The 21,402-nt window shown below is 37.3% G+C and overlaps 2 protein-coding genes across 3 annotated transcripts in view; both read left to right on the top strand.

Moving 5' to 3' along the window:
- Nucleotides 1–103: 103 nt before the first annotated feature.
- msh4 (mutS homolog 4) lies at nt 104–14,822 on the top strand. 2 transcript variants are annotated; one of them, XM_042742772.1, is made up of 22 exons: nt 104–444; nt 1,196–1,469; nt 3,339–3,488; nt 3,571–3,734; nt 5,240–5,350; nt 5,512–5,627; nt 5,935–6,108; nt 6,425–6,554; nt 6,638–6,680; nt 7,356–7,423; nt 7,737–7,811; nt 8,209–8,273; nt 8,552–8,721; nt 10,042–10,178; nt 10,350–10,453; nt 10,563–10,687; nt 12,402–12,602; nt 12,881–12,999; nt 13,571–13,699; nt 13,836–14,007; nt 14,088–14,176; nt 14,298–14,822. In XM_042742772.1, exons 2-22 carry the CDS (start codon nt 1,214–1,216, stop codon nt 14,484–14,486), a joined length of 2,787 nt encoding a protein of 928 aa, XP_042598706.1. In that variant the 5' UTR covers nt 104–444; nt 1,196–1,213; the 3' UTR covers nt 14,487–14,822. The 2 variants fall into 2 exon arrangements, with proteins under 2 accessions (XP_042598706.1, XP_042598708.1); XM_042742774.1 differs by having other exon boundaries at nt 14,088–14,172; nt 14,298–14,500.
- Nucleotides 14,823–16,651: 1,829 nt separating this feature from the next.
- LOC109107645 (kinectin-like) overlaps nt 16,652–21,402 on the top strand; it is a 36,896-nt gene continuing 32,145 nt past the window's right edge. The window contains exon 1 of the mRNA XM_042742771.1: nt 16,652–16,872. The gene's annotated coding sequence lies outside the window, so the exon portion shown is untranslated. The remainder of the gene's footprint in view (nt 16,873–21,402) is intronic.

The raw sequence follows: 21,402 nt of genomic DNA, 5'->3' as shown, positions 1-21,402 counted from the left end.
AATAATAAAACATATGGAAAAGATAAACCACAATTAATAATTCCTTCTTGACATGTTTCCAACCATGTCTGGATTGTGTGAACTCTGCTGTCTACATTTGGATGACACAAAGTGAAATAACAACAATGAAATGTATAAACTTTTTTTTTTTTTAATTCATTATTATTATTTTTTGTAAACCCTTAGAAAACTGTATTGAGTAGCAGACTGTATTTTAAAATACTATTTTAGAGCGACTTTTTACTCCTATTGTAAATATCGTATAACATCTTAAACATGAGTTTTAATGATTTATTGATTACGTTTAAATATTTTTAAAAAGAAAGCACAACGATCATAATACACCAGCATTACCGCGAGCTTGAAGTGAAGCTGATATTGGCGCGAAAATCAAACGCCAGAGGCGACTGTTTATTTTGTATCAAGATTTTGATCGCTTCTGTGGTGAGTAAATATTTTTTTTTTAACACTATATAAAACACTTAAATGTTTTAAGAATGGTTGTATAATCAAATGTGCTACTGAACACAAACAGAAGTATTCCAAAAGAAAAGTTTATTCGAGGCAAATGATGACCAGGTAACGTATATTGTTACAGTAGAGCCAAGCGGCGAGAATCGAACTTTACTTGTTATGAACAAATCAGCTTCAAGACTTAATAAAACGTTATCCCAAAAACACTGTAAATAAACATATACGGTCTTATCCTTCAACTATAAAGTAAACAAAGTATATTTTGACGTAAAGGAGTCGTATTTGCTGCCCTAGTGAATGTTTATGTGCTACAGTATCAACATATAACCACTAGATGGCACAACAGCAAATATTGACCGCAAATTAATACTTTCAGCTCTGAATCGACTAAAGTTAGTTATTTTAGGATAAGTAAAATATTTTTGGGATTATAACAAGATCTTAGATTTATCTGTGAAATAGAAGTTCAATGCCTACGTTATGTTGGCTATCTCAGTAAAAAAGTGTGTGTTGTGAAAAACGTTTAAATATTTTGTGAAAACGATCACATATAACTTAGTTACCAGCATTACCACGCGAGCATAATGTCTTACATTTTTTGTTGTTGTTATAATTTTATGCTTAGGAATTAGAAATATTTAGCAATAGTAATTTACTATTGCTTTAGCACATTTGGTTTCTTTTCACTTTTTACTTGGTTTTCTCTGGTTATTTTCTGGAGCTCTGTGAAAGCAGACAGATGTTTTGTAGCAGCACTGAAGAGGTGACCCCGGGTTCGAGCTCTGAGGCCGGGCTGAGCAGCAGCACTCTAACCCCATATGACCTGATCGACTACAGCCGTGTAACCCATAGACAGCGGGATCCTCCTTCATCTTCCGGCCTACTGACTTCACACAGATCCGATGAAGTCAGGAACAGTGTGTGTCCAGGATCAAGCACTGCCACTGATACTGGTGCTCTGACAGCTGTGTTCACAGACACAACACCGATCGGAGGTGACCGAGAGATTAAAAACTATAACACATGGAATAAATGGGTAAAATCTAGATAAAATAAACTAAGCATGATAACTAAACCTGGTTTGGTTCTTTAACAAACGTTTTCTAACAGCAGCTTTATCAACAGATAATAAACATTTTCTGTTTTTTTTGTTTTGTTTTTTTAATTAGAGTGAATATTATTAAGCAAAAAAATGTAATTTAAGCAATTTGTGAACATCAGTTTTGCTGACATTAAATTGTATTATATCAAAAATATTTATGCAAAACAATTGGGACCAGGGGTCTCAAGTCTGAGACCACTAGTGCATTTTTTCTAATTCGATAATGTAATTTGCATAACAATTTGAGGAAACATTTTAAGGAAAAATTAGGATAGATTTAATAATTTCTTAGTAATAAACAAATCTGTTTTCAAGGGTTTAATTTAATTCTTTAAATCTCAAGATATTCAAAGTGGTCTCAAACTCTTGGGCCCCACTATTTCGGCCATCTGCCATTCTGCTGTCTAGATACAGTGTTTAACATTAATTACATAGAGTGTGAAAGTCTAATCTGTTCTGATACAGTTTCAAAATTAACCAAAAATATTTTTTTACACTTCTAATAATAACATTAAAGATCAAATATTATAGAAAAAACAATATTGTAAGCTTACTATAAAAATAATAATTTTGCTTGGAATTTACATCATTTTTCATTTATTTTACAATAAAGTGGTATTACAAAAGTAATGCTTTGCTGTCTTAGACATAATAATAATGATAAGTTTTATGTTTATGTCTTTTATTGTTATACACTTTTAAACACATTTTAGTTTTGCTATAGTAAGTCTACAAATTCACACTCTGTGTACCATATTCGAGTGACTTTACTATGATTACATAGAGCAAGAAGAGCGTGAGGTTGTCATGGCGAGCAGATACATCGCAAGGCTGCGCCTCTATTTTGCCAGGCTGAACTTAGTAATAAACACACTGAAAATAATGCTCAATAAACATGCTTGTCAACATGATCTCAAAGGAGGTTTTTTTTAAGCAAATCAAGGAGTGAATTACTCATCCGCTGTTTTAAAAAAGACATTTGTTGGGCTTGATTCAAGTATACGTACAATGACAGGTGCAAAAACACTTTCCATTTAATAAGTCTTACTAAAAATGGATGATTAAACAGTTTATATTCTAAAATCTATTTTTAGGTTTTGTTTTGTAAATTAAAAAACATTTGGATCTAAATGGTCTTCATAAATGTAGAACACTGAGCCACTGAAAAGGCTGCGTCCTGTGGATCACCTGATTCAGTCTGATTGTCCGGTCCGGAGTCAAACACTGCATTGAAATCTTTATCTGACTTTTTTCATAATCTTCATATTTATCTGCAGTTCGTTTATGTTCTAAAAAATGCTGAATATCCTTTTATGGCACACAGCAGGCAAGCATTATACCATATGATTTTCAACAAAGAATTACTTAAAATAACAATTTAAATGTATTATTAACTACATTATATGCATATTTACTTATTAGTTGAAAGTATTTATTTATTATTATTCTTTATAAAATATTTAGTGAACTGGCCCCCCCACAAGCAACACCCATGATTGCTTGGCTCCCTAAAAGCACCAGTGAAAATAATGTGGACTGAGAAACCTAACTGTAACACAGTTCATAGAACGGGAAGAAGGAGGCGGGAACCAGGGATTTAAAACATTTAATAATAAAATAAACAAACACAAATGTAAAATGTGTTGTACAAATGTACAATATTTTCTTTTGGAAGACATTTCCTCACAAACTCCTGTAGGAAACACAAGATATATGGGTGAAAAACCCATATCAATTAACTAGTCCTGCGCTTTCTCCTTAGCTCAGCGCCTGATAAACATCAGTGGAAGAGCAGACAGGATCAGCTCTTCTGTGGGTTCATCTGTCCACTCCTGGAGCTCCAGCACTCCACATCTGAGGGCCACGCCTGCACTCTCACTCCATGGCCGAACCCCTCAGAGAGACCTCAACAGTATGCAGCTAACTAACCCTCTCACTGTAGTCCTGATTAAATCTTAAAACTGATCACTCATTGTACAACTCTTTTAACATAGTGACAACGTCTTCATCTGCATCTGCGTCTCATGCGGCCTCTGTGATAGTGGCTGTGGTGGAGGGACGTGGTTTAGCTCGGGGGGAGATTGGCATGGCCAGTATCAATGTGAGATGCCCAGAGCTGGTTCTCTCACAGTTTGCAGACACTGGAACTTATGCTAAGGTAAAGATCTTTCCATTCTTTCACAGCAATGTTTAATTGAGTTTAAAACAGAAAAACTGTGCTTATAAATTTTTTTACTGTACTAAACAGTGTTACAGTGTTTCCCATACGTTGATTTATTTGTGGCAGCCTGCCATAATATCCACATCGACCATCACAATTACCCACCGCCCCCCGCCATCAGGTCCCGCATCTCACACACACGAGCGTGACAGTAGCACTATATTTAGCAAGTTTTAGACCCATTTAGCTGCTTTTTTCTCATAAAAGGTACATACTGACAAACCTAGTGACTTTTTGGAAAAACCTTAGCATTCATTTAGTTGAAAGATCTCGCCAGTATTGCCCTTTGAGCGCAAGGTCTGACTTTCCCAGCACAGTGTTGCCTCTCTCGGCATCTGTTCTGTGCAGTGAGCGTCAGAGAAGCAGCATGTTCAGCTGGCCGTACCACAGCAGACTTGTCAGTAAATGAGTACAAAACAGCATTTCCAAGCATAAATATGAACATAATTCATCTGTTAATATGCTCATAGTTTGTTACTCAGATGCAGGCAGTGTGTTGAATGAGATAAAACAGTAAAACAGCCAAAACCACTGGATATAGTCGCTTTTTAGTGTGTGTATGTTGATTTTATCAGACGATGTCGCGACTATAATCAGGATTTAAGGAGTATAGTGAGAGTGGTTCCTGGTTAGCATGTAGTATCAATGGGTCGTGTTCAGTCACTATTTATACATGTTTTATGTATGACAACACAAAATATGTAAATGTGAGCAGCTTTATTGGGCATTCAGTTGTGTATTACAGTATGTGACAGTTCATAGAGTAGAACCGATCTGAAGTGCAAACTTGACGCAATGACGTCATAAAGATGCAAATTAATATGTGACATCATCTGCCGCCACAAGTCTCACAAAATCCTGCGGGAAACTCTGCCTTAGTTTAAGAAAATTAAGTTTACACTATCCATTACATAGCATAATCTAATAGAATTGGCTCCCAGCATGGCTTATTTTAATTAAGAACATTTACAGGGTAAATACAAAATTCATAGATACTTTAATAATAGGCCATAAGAAAGTAAATAAAAATATGATAACCCCAAAACTCTCAATAGTGGCAGTATCCATATTCATTCCATAGGCGAACAATGTTTCTTCTACTTACTAATAATTTAATTTAAGCATTTCCCCGTAACATATGAATAGTATGTTTGAAATGTTTTAAAATAAAGTTTATTAAATTGCTTTGCTCTGGGCAATTCTCCAGAACATAGTCCTTCACACAGTGTGCCATGCCAGAAAAAAGATTTTAAAATGACTGCCCAACGACTGTAGTGTAACCAAGAAAATAGATTTTTATTGGTTTTTATGTGAAGTCTTTGCTTTATTTTTAATCATTTTATTGCTATTTAATATGCTTTCAAAGTGAAGAAAATATATTTTTTACCCAGATACAGTATCATGCCTTAGAGGACGACATTCGGTGCTTAATTTTAATACAGGTTATTACCAAGCTGCATAACCTGATGCCTCTGGAGATTCTGATGCCAGACACTGCTAGTGTGAGAGGACAAGGAACCAAACTCTACACCCTCATCACAGAGACTTTCCCGGTATCATACATGTTTACTGCATCTATCCTGGATAGATATCAGGGCTTGGTGACTTTTGTCTATTGTTAGAGATTGTGCACACACCTTCATCTGATTTAATTCAGAAATACAGCTGCTTCTTTCCACTGAGTGCAGAATATTTGCTTTTGCTATGTTTGCAGTCAGTCACATTCACTGCCGTTCAGAGGAAGTACTTCAATGAGAAGAAGGGCCTGGAGTACATACAGCAGCTCTGTGTCCCTGAGTTCAGCACTGTCCTGATGGAGGTGCAAACCAAGTAAGTAGTGGATTCCCAGGGTTCTTTTTCAAGTTTTTGTTTTAATTCCAGGATTCGAGATGTACATGATAAGTCACATTATTAGTAGTAGTATAGGAACTCCTCCTACAGTATATGTCCTCATAAAAATTCTCAAAATAAACATGATCTCAGAGGTGACCTTTCATTGTGTCAGTGTGAATTATTTGCCAGTTTCAATTTAGTTTAAGATGACTGATATGAATGTGTTTTTATAAATACAATAATGTGTAATACATATATGTTAGATTTGATTAAACTGTATCAAATGAAACATCTTTGTCCGTAGATACTACTGCCTGGCTTCTGCATCTGCCCTGCTAAAATACTTTGAGTTTGTTCAGAACTCAATATATGCTCCTAAGTCACTGAAAGTGATCTTCACCGGCAGTGAGCAGACAGCCATGATTGATGCAATATCAGCAAGCAACTTGGAGCTAGTAGTGAACCACAGAGATCACAGGTTAGAGGACATTACTGTTCTGCAGTTTTATGTTGACCTGCACATATTTAGGTTACAGAATTCGAACCGAAAGCTCCACAAAGATTTCGAACACCTGTCATCCACAAAGATCTAAATCTCCTATCCCAAGCTTAGCACAGTTTCACAAACTTTATCATATTTAAGTACTTACCAAGGAAAGTAAAAAAAGCATATAGACATATAGAGGTGAACAGAAAACTGTGCCATTGTAATATGTTGTAATTATGAACTATGTTGACTATACTCATAATTTGCTTGTGTCTGAATGTCAGTAACCATATGCTGTGGTATGCAGAAGTAAAAACACTCTGTTTGGGGTCTTGAACTACACTAAGACTGCTGGTGGGGAGCGACGGTTACGCTCTAATATTCTCGAGCCCCTGCTGGATGTGGTCACTATCAACTCACGCCTGGATACCATACAGGTGATTACCTGTTATCTGTCTGCCTTTTTTCATTCTGTTGTTTTGTCATTAATCAAATAATCTTCTCTTTGATCCATTTCCAGGAGCTGCTGCAGAATGAGGAGCTCTTCTTTGGTCTGAAGAATGGTAATAACACTACATTTCATGTATATCAGTTTTAGGGAATATTGTTCCAGGATGTTTTTCTCCTCATTTCACCCTTTTGTTTGAGGCTCTTTTGCTTGTTATTTTATGTTTTTTTTTTTTGGGGTGTGTGGTGTGGGGGATGCATGGGTATTTTATTAAAGTTGTTAATGGGTAGTTTTTTATATTTGTTGTTGGGTAAACTTTTTTCTAGGTTACCGTATTGAGAATTTGCATTTGTAACAGACATTGTTATCAGGAGATATTATTGTAAACTTGGTGAAATATAATTTACACGAGGAGGAATGCCACATTTACTTTCAGTTATTAGCCTAATTACACAGATCAGAATATTTTTTTATTGTTTTTTTTTATTTCTGAGTTGAAAAATATAACATTTATCATAACTCATTAAAAACAGGTTATCAAATTTTAAATTGAATAATGTAGGTTGTCAATATTTATGGTGAAAAAATATGCACAGCTTATTGCTGTTTATGTATGAAACAGGACTTACTTGTTATTGAGTAATTTGTTGGTGATTTCAAAAGCTCCTGGATCACACCTACATGGAACTGCACGCACAATTATAATATATTAATATGAATCAGATGCCTAAATGTTTGGCTGGTACCACACCATGGCGGGACTTTATTAATGTTTTACTTTAATTCATAGCCATTGCACACTTCCTGGATATAGATGATCTGCTGTCTGCTCTTATTCAGGTCCCAAAGCAAGAGACGGTATGTATAAGAAGCACATTTACCAATTTAAGTACATATTTAAGTATTGACCAAAATAATGTTGCTTTCTTATTCAGATCGACTTGGTGGGTAATTGATTTTACAAAATGAACACTAAAATTCAGTTTAAATTAGCATGTCATGACTTTTTTTCAGGCGGTGTAGTTAAATACTAGGCAAAATCCTTCAGCAAGAGAGCTTTTTGTTTTGTAAATTCAAGATTTTCATCTTTTAAATGACTTTTCAATCCACCATTGTTAGATTTAGTTAAGCAGTTACTCTATTTGTCTTTTTTTATGGTTTAATCTCGTAGATACCAGTGGCTGAAGCAAAAATAATGCAAGTAATTCAGCTGAAGCATACTCTGGAACTCATCCCATCATTGAAGGTAACTTGTGCCTATCCCTTTTTTAAAAATACTGTCAAATAGTACTGTAAGACACAAAGTCATTCAGGCCTGTACCGAATATGTTTGTGAAAAGCTCAGCAGATTTCCAAAGAATTGCAGTACCCATATTTTGACATATATTTTAATGCTTTCAGCTACCAATAAAAGCAGTAGTATCTCACCTCAGTGTAAAGTCAAGGTTAAATCAGTTGACCTTATTTACTATCACTTGTAGCATTGTGGTAAGTGTAAGGAAAGTCATGAAACACTTGTAATTATGTAAATCTATCTATATGTCATGATTTTATACTGAGTGTATTTTTGGTTGAGAAGGCCTATTAAAATGCTCAGTTGCATATGTAATTATACCACATATAAGTATATTTTCCCTGATTAGGCGATGCTGTCACATTCCAAAACAGCCTTGTTGGAAGCATATTACACCTCACTTGATGACAGCAGGTAATACATTTTAGTGAACTATATTTGCATATGTGCTAACATCTTGCACTGGCCATTTTTGTTTAACATGAAATATGACCCTGTCCTTTTATAAGAGTAGATAATGTGTTGTGTACACTGCAATAGCATAGAGGAGGTACTATGAGCCCCACATGTTTGTTGAGATCAATCAGCATTTTATATACAGTACATTTGAAGGTTTAATTAGAGTTCTAGTATGCAGCCCAATAGAAACTACTATTTTATTTTCAATGTTTTTCTGATTCGTGTTGGTTTAGGTTCAACAGCATTCTGGATCAAATCAAATCACTGATTAATGATGACACCAGCTACATGAAAGGCAGCTTGACCATGCGCACGCAGAAGTGCTATGCTGTGCGGCCCAACGTCAGCGAATTCTTAGATATTGCACGGCGAGCCTACACAGAAGTGGTAGATGACATAGCAGGTGAGCTCCTTAAAGCAGCAGTCCGTAAGTTTTACCTCTTTCTCACCATCTCTGTTTGAAAACCTGCAATTGTAGCTGTGTGCGGAATTATCTTTAGATAATTAGATTTCAATTTCTGTACAGTCTTATCTCGAATTGTCTTACCACTCGAATGTAATATTAAGAAATTCTTTTAACCCAAAAAGCAAATTATGCTCCCTTAGAACTGGTTGTCTTTAAAATACAGATCTTGTGTAATCCCAGGCTATCTGTAATCAGAAGCAAATTTAAAACTGGAATATAATTTAATTTCATTCACATGTGTTTCATAAACACATAATCCTTTCTGGATTACAATCCGCCATCAAAATGAACAGTTTAATTAATCTAGCTGCTGTGAGAAAAGATCCGCCACCTGCAGGATCCTCACATGCTATAGCCTAGTAGACAGGACAACTTTTTTATGTTTACAGACGTGACGTAATGACGCGGCAGATTCGAGCATGAAAACCTACCCGTACCACTTAAATTAAAAAAACTTTATTTTAAGATTACCATTGTGAATCAGGCTAAAGTAAAGCAGTAGTTTCCAAAACTGGCTGGTTATGTACTTGCTCAAATATTGATTTTTGGATCATTTTTAACCAAAAAAAGTTATGGACTGCAGCTTTAACTTCAGTAGAGTGTGAAAAGGTTTGTTTGTGAATTACTAGTTCATTTGCCCTAACCACACCACCACAATATTTGATTCCTTACCCTTACAGGAGTTAAATACAGTTTTATTATTACATTTTGTTCCTGAGATTCATTTATAATGTTCATTAAATTTCATAATTTAACAAAAAGTTTCTTAATCTCAAATAGGCATTGTAAATGTGGTCAGACGTGTGCACACTGTATGTTTAAATGACATGCCACAGTCACTTATATCAGTTACTAATCGGATTGTAACAAAGTTCGTAGATCGAGAAGAAGGAGGCGGGAACCGGCGAACATTTAAACAAAACTTTAATAATAAAACAAACACAAAATGAAAGTAAAGCGGCAGCCCCTTGCAGACTACTGCTGCACACAAAACACAAAATAAAGTCCAGGCCTGGTCCCATCTCGTCTTTCACTGTTGTCGCTCCTCCTTTTATCCTTCCGGAGCTCCTCCGTGGGACTCGAGACCGGTGAGTGGTGCAGGTGTCACGTATTTTGATTAACTCCACCGGCCTCGCTCCGTTCCCACGGCTCTCGGCCCCGTTCCTCTCGTCACACGGATCTTTCCACATTCCATCCTCTTTATATGTTTTGTCATGAACGTCAGCATTATTGATGTGTTGTGCTATTGCTGATCAGGATTGGTGGCTCAGCTTGGAGAGAAGTACAGCCTACCCCTCCGGACAAGTTTCAGCAACACACGTGGCTTCTTTATTCAAATGAAGCTGGAGGGTGGGGTCTTACCTGGGGGGAAGTTACCAGAGGAGTTCATCAAAGTGAGCGAAAGAAATTACCTTTTAAAACTTTACTGAACGTCTTAAGTGTGTTTAATGTAACATATATTAAATGCATCATATATGTTCATGTAAGCCAGATGTTTATTATTATTAAAGTGTTATTTATTATTAAAGCAAGTGTTTGCTAGTGGTTTGATTCTAAACACTAAGGTGACCAGACAGAAGAACAACTATGGGTTCACCACTGTAGACCTCATGAAAATGAATGACCACAGTGAGGAGGCTTTGAAAGACATTTTCCACATGTCTTATGTGTGAGTATATAGCAGATCAAAATACGTTTGACTTCTGTAAGATTACTAGTGTTAGAATGAGAAAAAAATGCAGCATTTTAAGCATAGATGGTATTTACGTAAACTGCAGGGTGGTGTCCAGGTTACTGAGTGATGTCTGTGAACACATCCACTGCCTGTACAAACTGTCCGATGCTGTGTCAATGCTGGACATGCTGCTTTCTTTGGCTCACGCTTGCACTGTCTCAGATTACGGTAATGTTTAAGAACCAGATAACCATGATATCCGTTATTACATTTATGTGAGCAAATTATTTTTTTCCTCCTTTTAGCTATTGATAGCACTGATTTCTTTTTATTATTTAAAGGGAACCCTGGGTATTAAGACTTGTATGGCTTAATATACCGTAAATAATGTCTCCTACTGAATAATGTTGCAGAAAACTCATGAAAGATTTATTTTTAAAAAATTCACATTGTTTTAAACATATTTTGGGCTATGGGGGGCGCCATTATTTCGATGATGTAAAATGGTTGCAGTCGGTGAGCTACTTGTGCTACCTGTTGCTATTTTTACCGCAACACAACTTGGAATACAAAACTCTGAAAATAAAATACTAATAAGATGGATATAAGCATAGGTTTAAAACAAAACAAATGTCGTAATTTTTCCCCACAAGGAGTATAAACACCCACGGATATAGAGTGAAATCTGCGCTGGGAAAATCCTTCAGTGGCTGTGGCATTATGACAAGTGTTGGCATATTTACATCCTGCGAGGATGGCATCTAGCATTTCTTGTCTCTGCCGTTTGTAAGTTTGTAAGCCTTTCAGTAGCTGTGGTCTACTAAAAGCCTCAAGGCTATCAGGGCTGAAGTGGAGAGAACAAAGACATTCGTCGTTTTTACGGGAGTTTTGTTCGTCCACAGGCATCTTCCCATTCTTTTCTCCTTTTCTTAACATTAGGAAAGACTTTCATCACTTTTCTTGTTGTCGACAACAAAAAGCCAAAAAAGCTCACTATTTCATGTCTTCAAAATAATGGCACCCCCACAGTCCAAAATATAAGATGATGTGGATTTTTTAAATGTTTTGTTTTTAAATAGATTTTTGTTTTCTAGTACATATTTCAGTAAGAGACATCATTTGAATTATATTAAGCCATACAAGTCTTAAAGGCATAGTTCACCCAAAAATGAAAATTTTATGATTTTCTGCTTACCCCCAGGGCATCCAAGATGTAGGTGACTTTGTTTCTTCAGTGAACACAAATTATGGACAGCCGTTGCAGTCTATCAGTCTTATAATGCATGGCAATGGTAACAGAATCTATGAGAGTAAAAAAACATGCACAGACAAAACCAAATTAAACCCTGCGGCTTTTGACGATACATTGATGTGTAAAGACACAAAATGATCGGTCTGTGCAAGAAACTGAACAGGATTTATATAGTTTTTACCTCTGATTCACGCAATGTCCGAACTGTTAGAACTCTTGTGAACGCGCGTTCACAGCAGCAAGCGCTGAGGCATCTTCTTCTTCTTGCTTTATGGTGGATCGCAGACTTATAAGTGAATTACTGCCACCTATCTCTCAAATGGACCATTGATACTCTATCTACAATCTCAATTAGGCGTGTCAATGGTCCACTTGCAAGATAGGTGGCGGTAATGCACTTATATGTCTGCAATCCGCCATAAAGCCACGAGAAGAAGATGATGCAGGCTGCTGTGAAGCACGTCCACAAGAGTTCTAACAGTTCGGACACTGCGTGAATCAGAGGTAAAAAAAAACAATATAAATACTGTTCAGTTTCTTGCACAGACCGATCGTTTTGTGTCTTGGATGCTCTGGGGGTAAGCAGATAAACATAAAATTTTCATTTTTGGGTGAACTATCCCTTTAATACCCAAGGTTCCCTTTAATAACCTAAAAGTATAAACAAATAAAATGATTATTTTCCTACAGTGCGTCCTGAATTCACTGATACGTTGGCAATAAAGCAGGGTCGCCACCCAATCTTGGAGCGCATTTCTGGGCAACAACAAATCTCCAATGACATCTACATCTCTGAGGGAAGCAATTTTGTGATCATAACAGGCCCCAACATGAGTGGCAAGTCCACCTACCTTAAACAGGTGGCCCTCTGCCAGATAATGGCTCAGATAGGTACAAAGAGTTGCTTTTACATAAAAAAAAAAGATTTGTTTCAAGATTAAGATATTTTTCACCAATTGTTTGGTCACTACATAGTTCTCTGTAATTTTAACACTTGCAAACACTGCTTCTATATAGTAAGTGGTTGTGGGTAATGATAAGCATGTTTGGGGTTGGTTCTAGGATCTTGCATTAATATGCTTTTCTTTGTGCATGGTTTAGCACCAGCTGTCTCTTCTAGTCCTGTGGGATAAAGACAAACTTATTTAAAAAAGTCTTCTTTGTCCCAGGGTCCTTTCTGCCAGCGGAGTATGCCTCTGTTCGAATTGCAGATCAGATATTCACCAGAATAGGAGTAGACGATGACTTTGAGACCAACTCCTCCACATTTATGGTTGAGATGAAAGAGGTCAGTTTTAGACACCGTGGAAGAAAAAGCTAATTTTGTTGATATTTGATTAACGAAACGTAAAAATGTAGTGTCATGTCTTAAAATTTGTATTTTTACACATGTATATTTTGTGTACACATGGTCTAAGTATGTCTCAATAAATAGCATATACAAGAGCTGTCCGGAAAGCATCCTGCCATGTAATATGAAAGATATGAGAACTGTAACCTGACAAAAACAGCTGCAGCTATGGACAATTGGTGATTAGTGGCTTCATCACAACAATGTACCCGTCTATGTATCCCATCTCATGCATAGTTTTTTGGGGAAACATCTAATCACCCAGGTGACTCATCCCACTTGGTGCCCTCCTGGCTTTTCCCAAAACTAAAATCACCTTTGAATGGGACTGAGGCGTCATTGTCCTGTGTACAGTGTTTCTTGTATATTCTTCAATAAATGTCTCTATTTTTCATATTACATGGCTGGATACTTTTCAGACAACCCTCCCATAGAGATATATACAGATAGATCAAGTACTCAATCTAAAAAAGTATTTTCTCATTGAAATGCTCAACTGCACTCCTAGGTTTCTTACATCATCCACAACACAAGCGCCAAGTCACTCATCATTATTGATGAGCTGGGGCGAGGCACCAGTCCTGAGGAAGGGATTGGCATTTGTCACAGTGTCTGTGAATTCCTCATCAATCTTAAGGTGCTGTATTTACTTCATCAAGAGTATATGTATGATACAATAACAAGAGATATAAAAAACAAACATACTTGATCTGTTATTCTAACATCCGTACTAGCAGTATTTTATAAGAAGCTAACCAAACTTTGTGCCGTAGGCCTTCACACTCTTTGCAACACACTTCCTTGAGCTCTGCCAGCTTCAAACTCTTTACCCTAATGTGGAGAACCAGCACATGCAGGTTCAGCACGTCCGCACTGAAGATGGAAGAGACAGGGTTGTGTACACATACCAGCTCAGCCGAGGCCAATCAGACGAGCGCAACTATGGTGGGTTAAGATGATTCCAAGTTTTTCTTAACTACAGTACTTTCGTTTAATGTGTATAACAAGTGACGCTCTTTGGTTAGGTATAAGAGCAGCGGAGATGACCAATTTCCCGTCAGACATTACTGAGGAAGCCAAAACTGTCGCAGCTAAAATCAACCAAAAGCTGTGGGTATGTTTCTTCTTGGATGTTTATGACTAATGAATAATATATTGTAGAGGTACAGGAGAAAAATCAGATACAGACAGCCTACAAGGTTTTTGACCCTGTGTCTTCATTGTGTTGTCCAAAGGCCAAGCATTACAGTGATCCTGACACGGTCAAACAGAGGGCAGTCTATCGTCTAGCCACCAGACTGCTGCAGACGGCCCGTAACTCACGGCTGGATCCAGAGAGCCTGCGCCAGTACCTGAAGGGGTTGAAGAGACAGTATGAGACTGAACTTCAGAGTGCTACAGAGTCGGTAGAGAATGAGGAATAAGGGACGGGATGAAGGGGTTGGATTTCACCTGTTTGAGAAAAACTGACAAAATACACTTGTTGAACAAAGCCAGGGAGATTACTAATGTAGACCATACACAAATCTAAGTTTTTATTTATTTATTTTATTTTATAAAAGTAACTTATTTTCACAGATTACCATTTATTGTTTGTTTGGTCTCAAGTGAGACCAAAACCATATGAGGTTCCTGTGTTCCACTTTTGAGGTGTTATGAACTGTTATTTAAATAAACATATGGGATGATAAGTTTCACTGTGGTACATTCATTGCACCAATGGTTTTAATGCAAATTTTCACAGTCTCACAATCAGCCGGCTATTGCGCATGTATTAGTCTACAAGATTTTGAGTTGTTTTATTTGTGGATTGTATAAGAAACAGCAAACAAATAAGAAAGAGTGCTGATGTTCCAATTATTGCCAGACCTCTGACTTGGCTGCAGGTAATCAAAGATGTGCTGATATTAGGAATAGCAACATTTCATTGAATCATTTCACCCAACCAGCTGGTTAAGAACACTGATTCATTTAAGAACAACAAAAGTTATGAGAGAAGCGATGAATCACTCACAAATCGTTTGTTTATTTATAACTGACACAGACTCAACTTATGTTTCATTCATGGATTAAGGTTTTTGAGTCAATGATTCTGTGACTCTTTTACACAGCCTACTGCCATAACAATGTAGCCTGCAGAAAGAGTCATCAACTGTCCTTCATATCTAATGCACAGATTATCTGGAAGACTCACCGACAAGCTGAGACATACAAACTCAAGGTCTGAAGTCAAGAAAGTTCAAATCATGTGTTATATTTTACTTGAGTCAGAATGTGTTCTGTCAGTATCAGTAATACTAGCAGCTGTCAGTCTAGCTCGTTAGGCCAGTGAGACTTGAACAGGCACCCTTTTATTTTTAGAGTAGATTCATATCTGCACTTAAGCCTTCTTTGATAGGTGGATATCTGAGGCCTCTAAATTACCAACATAATCCAATCTACTACATGCCTTCTGTCATCTGGCTGAAAGTTCATACTTTTTTTTTTAGCTAGTAAAAGGCCTTTTAGTTTAATTATGAAAATGTCCACATTCAGGTTGTGGTGCATGCATCTTTATTCTGTGAAATCTGTAGTGATTTTTATAAAGTTAACAAAATAATGCCCTTTATGCTGTTATCAATAGTGCAATATGAACATTTACTAGACTGAAGCAACTTAACTTTATCTTATGAATTATATTTTTCAGGTTAAAATGTAATATATGAGGAACGTTTATTTGTATCTCTCAGCAATGTGTATGCCCCAAATTACTACCACTAGTATAATTATAATAATAATAAAAAAATATTTGATTATAATCTTCTTACTAAGACGTAGTATTGGGAAGAAGTATTGCATTTTATTATTGAGGAATTATATTTCAATGCATTTTATTTACCTCATATCTAATGCACAGTCTATCTGGAACATCACAGACCAGCTGAGAGACAAACTCAAGGTCTGAAGTCAAGTAAACAGTTTTTATAAAGTTAAAATATTGACCTTGATACTGTTTTTAATAGTTCAATATGAACATTTACTGACTTACATCTCTCAGACAATGTATTCCCCCAAATTACTATTAGTACAATAATAATAATAAATCATCTTTTATCATAATCTTCTAAGATATATTATTGGTTAGAATTATTGCATTTTATTATTCAGTTGCATTTTAGTATTCATAAATGATATTTCCATGCATTTTATTTAAGTAGTTTATTAATACTATCATAAAAATAGTCATAAAATCTCATTGATTTAAAATACAAGCTATCAAAATTTCATCTCATTTTTTGGTAAATAACATTTGCACGAAATTGCATATTTCTGTAAGAGCATATTCTCATTAAATCATACTATTTGGGCCTTAAAAGTTCGATGTATCAAATATGATTCAAAGCATAAAACACATGAAAACTTTATTATTATTATTTTTTTTAGATTTTCTTTTATATTTTGTCTAAAGATCTAATAAATTCTTACATTTTTAATTAACTAATATTTCATATGTCAGGCTTTACAGGGTTAAAAAAAAAAATCCTGTGTAAAACAACTCCTAAAGCTCTGTGCTTTGACATTATGTTCTCCTAAAGCCCACACTCCACTTCTCGCGAGAGTTCCGCGGCTCGTCATCCCCGGTCTCCCCGTCAGAGTTCCGTCTTCCACTCTCTCTCTGAGCGCTTCAGCCCACAGTGACCTGACCCTGCACAAGAGAAACAAGTCGACGTGCCGCCGACAACCGGGCCGGAGCCGCAGTCCACAGCGCTTCCACTTCAGGAGCGCCTTTGCACCCCGACAATAACTGTAATAGCGAGGACACCACCGCAGGTACGTGAAGCGGCGGCTTTAACCCGCTTTATCTCCAGACCGAGGCAGTGAAGTGAAGCGTGAGTGGATGGAGCGGATCACACGGGGCCTAGCGCACTGTCTGCCCCGCTGATCCCTCTCCGTGCCATGCCGCCGGAACACAGGCAGCCTTTTAACTAGACCTACACGATACAGACCTGAGACCCAGGCCGTCGGTAGACCGAGAAAACACGAGCTCGCGATCTGAGTGGATATGTGCTGCTTCGTATGCAGGTTTGATGATGTCCGATCAATCCACGCCTCTCCCTTTAAAGCTAAAGCTAAGGTGGCGATACTAATGAGTGCGACAGAGCTGACGACTCGCGTTTTCGTTCTCTTGCTGTGGTATGTTCACCTCCTTTCGCTGTCAGGTTGAGAAACAAGCTTGACTCGGCTCTCCAGCACACGTTGTGCTTCTGCTGCTGGTTAGCTGGTCAGTCAGATGTGGTGGCCACTGAGCTGCCAGTCAGTTCCTTATTAAACGCCTCGACCTACTTTAAATCCCGCCTGTCATGCAGTCATTTCGATGAGGGACAGTCGTTCAGTAAGGACTTTGCTCCATGTCCTAACCCACTGTTATCTTCTCGTAAAGGTATGAGCTTTATTGTAGACCTGCTGGTGTAAAACACCTCACAATGGAGAGAAAAAAGTATTGTCTGGTCTTGAGTTTTCATTGAGAGGATTATTGCTGCAATTAGAGCCAGTTTTGACTTAACTAGCCACATTTCTCTTGATGTAGATAACGGAAGGATTATCTGTCAGTAGTTGTTGGGTGTCTTTTAATAGTCGCTTTAAGTTTGCGCATGCGCACTGGCGTGTCATTCACAGAAATGGGAGGAAGCTTTCATGGCAGGACGCATGTCTCCAGGTCTTATTTAAAGACCTTACGGAATCAGAATTGTGTTGTGGCTTTTAATCCATGTCTGTTGTCTAGCACACTTCTGAGGGTTTACGACATCTAGCAGGTGTATTTAAAATAGACAGTAATTTCTAATGGGAAAATAAATCTAAAATGTTGATGGCTCGTATATAGAGTGCAACGGACGTAAAAATTGCGGTCATTTTCTCCATTAGAAATAGTTTTTGACAATAATTTACCTAAACCTTTAAAGACAGACCTGCTGTGAGCTCCAAGGGTGTTAACTGATGGCATATGCTTTTGTTGAAACCATCAGCCTGCATTATTTCAAATGGTTTCATAAATAATAGTTTAAAAGTGGGACTCCTGGTGAAAAATGACATCACCCATGATTCTGCAAAGAAATCTCACAATTTAGAGAAACGAGTGAATTGCATACTCTTTAGCATCCACCCACTCACATGAAGCGCTGCGAATTTTTCATATTTTACAATAAATGTAATATATATTGTTTCTGTGTGCATAATCAACATCTTTAAATCACTGGTTTTATAGTTGTCCATAATTATTTCAGATTGTCATTCACAGTGCTCATGGAGTTTAGTACTTACAGTAAAGGTGTAGTACTCTACTCTTGTCTTTTAATTAATTTTTCAAATACCTTTTTTGCTTTGAATCAAGTTTGTAATGTTGTGGTTAGACATGTACAGGTATTCAGTAATGCGATATATCATGATAATGAATATGCAGGATATTGTTATCATGGGCACTTCAAAATACCGAAAATAATTATTACAAATCATTCAGAATTTTGAATGCATTTTAAGAATACTTTTCCCATTAGCTGGTCACAATGCACAACACTGCTGTATGCTGGGTCACATACTCATGCACACTCTAAAGTGAAAAAAGCATGGATAAAAAGCGCTGGATAAAAGCGCATGTTCACTCTCTGACTGCAGATGGCGCTAAACAGGAATGGAGCTGTTTCCCCGGAAACCCTGTAAACAAAGCAGCAGCTATGCTACTTTGTTTCTGAAACGGGTTTAGATGATTTAAATAGCCATTCAGATTTGTGTATTCGCTATGGTGCTCATCAGAGCACCAAATACTTAAAGGGGTAATTTGAGATTGAGGGTCATATGAGACATGATGTGATTTCAATTTTTCCTTTCTTTTTGGAGTGTTACAAGCTGTTTGTGTACAGATAAGATCTCTAAAGTTGCAAAGTCTAAAGTTTCAAACCCAAAGAGATATTTTTTATAAAAGTTGAGACTCGTCCAAGCCCTCCTAAAACGCCTCGTTCTAACACGCCCCCACATATCTACATCATGATGTGGGAAGATTTGCATAACGCCGCCCAAATGTTCACGCAAAGAAAGAAGGCGTGACTTTGATTCTCGCTGTAGTAGTGTTGCTGTCGCCATGTCGTGGAGACTCTGTGTGTTTTGTTGTGAAAGCGAAACTACTTTGTTTGGTCTTCCAAAAGAGGACACAACTAGAAATCAGTGGTTAAGTTGTATTTCAACACTGTTCCATAACAGTTCAACTCAAATATTTGTGTGTGTGCAACGCATTTTATGGAGGACTGTGTCCTGAATTTGGGAGAGTAGCCTATAATGCCGCCTGTTCTGTTCTATGTTTACATATTTAAAGTCTGCGTGAACCGGAAGTTGCAAACGACTTTTCTCCAGTGTTGTGATGTATTTCCGAGAGAAACGGAATACTAAATGAGAAAAACTAGTGGGCGTGGCTTTATTTTCCAACTAGCACTTGATTGGATCTAGAACCAAATATGCACCTCCTCGCCATCTCTCCTTTCACGCGCTGTCAATGCTCTGTCTCCTGTCAGTTGGAGGGGCGTGGTTACAGATGCTAAGCAGACACCCAAACCGTCAAACCTACGTCATCAGGGAAGGTCCTCCAATGCAGAGGGGAGGGGCATTTTCAGATTTTGATTAAAGATTATGAAGCCAAAACATTTTTTTGTGTGGAGTGACTTGCATGGATGAATTGTTCACCACAAAAGATAAATTTAGGCAAAGTTAATATGGTCAATTTTGATTTCAGTTGGACTTTAAAGGATTTGCCACTGATGATTCAAACGTGAGTTTTGAGCAGTGTAGAGTAGAGCTTGTTGTTTGTCGTTTCTCCAATCACAAATACAGACATGGTTTTATTTTTACGTGGCACGATACGCAACGTGTAAAAAGACAGTATAAGTCATTATAATCAGTAATTATGTCCCCACTGGATGCAACAAATGCCTCGTTTGTAATGGGTTTTATTGTTTTTATCTCATCGCACCGGGACACGGCATCACGGTATGTTAAGGTGCATAACATTTCTGTCACACGCTTGAGGTATTATGGTAGTGGGCGTAATATGTATATCTGGCCAATCAGAGCACACGTCGCTTTTCAGAACGATTAGCTTTGTAAAAATCAACGCTTTTCAGAAAGGAAAAAGGTGGGGCAAAGAGGAGCAACAGTAATGTAAAGTATGTGGAAAATAATGTGGTTTTTGAACCTTAAACCACATAAACGCATTTCATTACACCAAATACACAACATAATGTTCTTTTTTAGCAATGTAATATGACCCATTTAAATATTTAGACTTAATAGGCTATTTATTTTCAAACTTTTTTACATTTTAATTTGGACTACAACATGCCCTAGATATTGTTTAAAAGTGTTTTGATTTTTTATTGTTCGGTCACACTTTACATTAGGGCTTCATTAGTTAAATCATTAGTTAACAAACTGCCAATGAAAAATTCTTCTAAACATTCATTAATCAATAACACGTTGTTAAAATCAAAAGTTGCAACTTTGTTATTTAATGAGCTATCGTGAACTAACACATTGTCTACACTGGACACGAGCGGTGCGGCAAAATACTATAGAAGTCATTATAATCAGTGATCCTGTCTACACTGGATGCAGATTTTTTTTAACAAAGATTAATATCTTCTGTAGCAAATGTAGGTATTGCTCATTGTGAATGTTATTGCATTAACTCAAGTTAACTAATGAGATCTTATTGTAAAGTGATACCTATTAGTCTTCATATTGGCTGTTGAGCAGCCGTATCATCCTGCAGCCCAAGACTGGTTGCCCACTGAAGCTAAGCAGGGTTGAGCCTGGTCAGTACCTGGATGGGAGACCTCCTGAGAAAACTAGGTTGCTGCTGGAAGTAGGGGTATAAGAAAATATCGATACACGTGAGTATCACGATGTTTTGTTTGGCAATACAGTATCGATTCTCAAAAACGGAATATCGATATTTAAAAAAATACAAGATTCATAAGATTCATGGCAGTTGTTTCGTTTTGAGTTCGTATCCCGACCGCTAGACAGCAGTCTTCATCTCTGAACTTAAACAGTGACAGGAAATACTAGCATTAAGGACTGTAATGGAGGATGCATAAACATTTCTTTCCAATTCCCGCCTTGGTGTATAAAGCTGAAGTGTGACATCATTTGTGTTTTTTCTGGTAACGTCCGCCCCAGCGCCGTGGCGTGGGTGGTACCTTGGTTCTGCCGCGTCCCGTGTGAAGAGCCTTTGGGTAGGGCCTAGCAGGCAGTATAGGGTCGCCGCACAGCTGCAGCTTTCTCTCGTGATTGTGGCGTTTTGTGCAGTTGGGGTGG

The sequence above is a fragment of the Cyprinus carpio genome, chromosome B17 (genome assembly GCF_018340385.1).
Source record: "Cyprinus carpio isolate SPL01 chromosome B17, ASM1834038v1, whole genome shotgun sequence".
NCBI lineage: Eukaryota > Metazoa > Chordata > Actinopteri > Cypriniformes > Cyprinidae > Cyprinus > Cyprinus carpio.
Note: the sequence above shows the minus strand (reverse complement) of the source record. Positions and strands in the feature narration are given on the sequence as shown.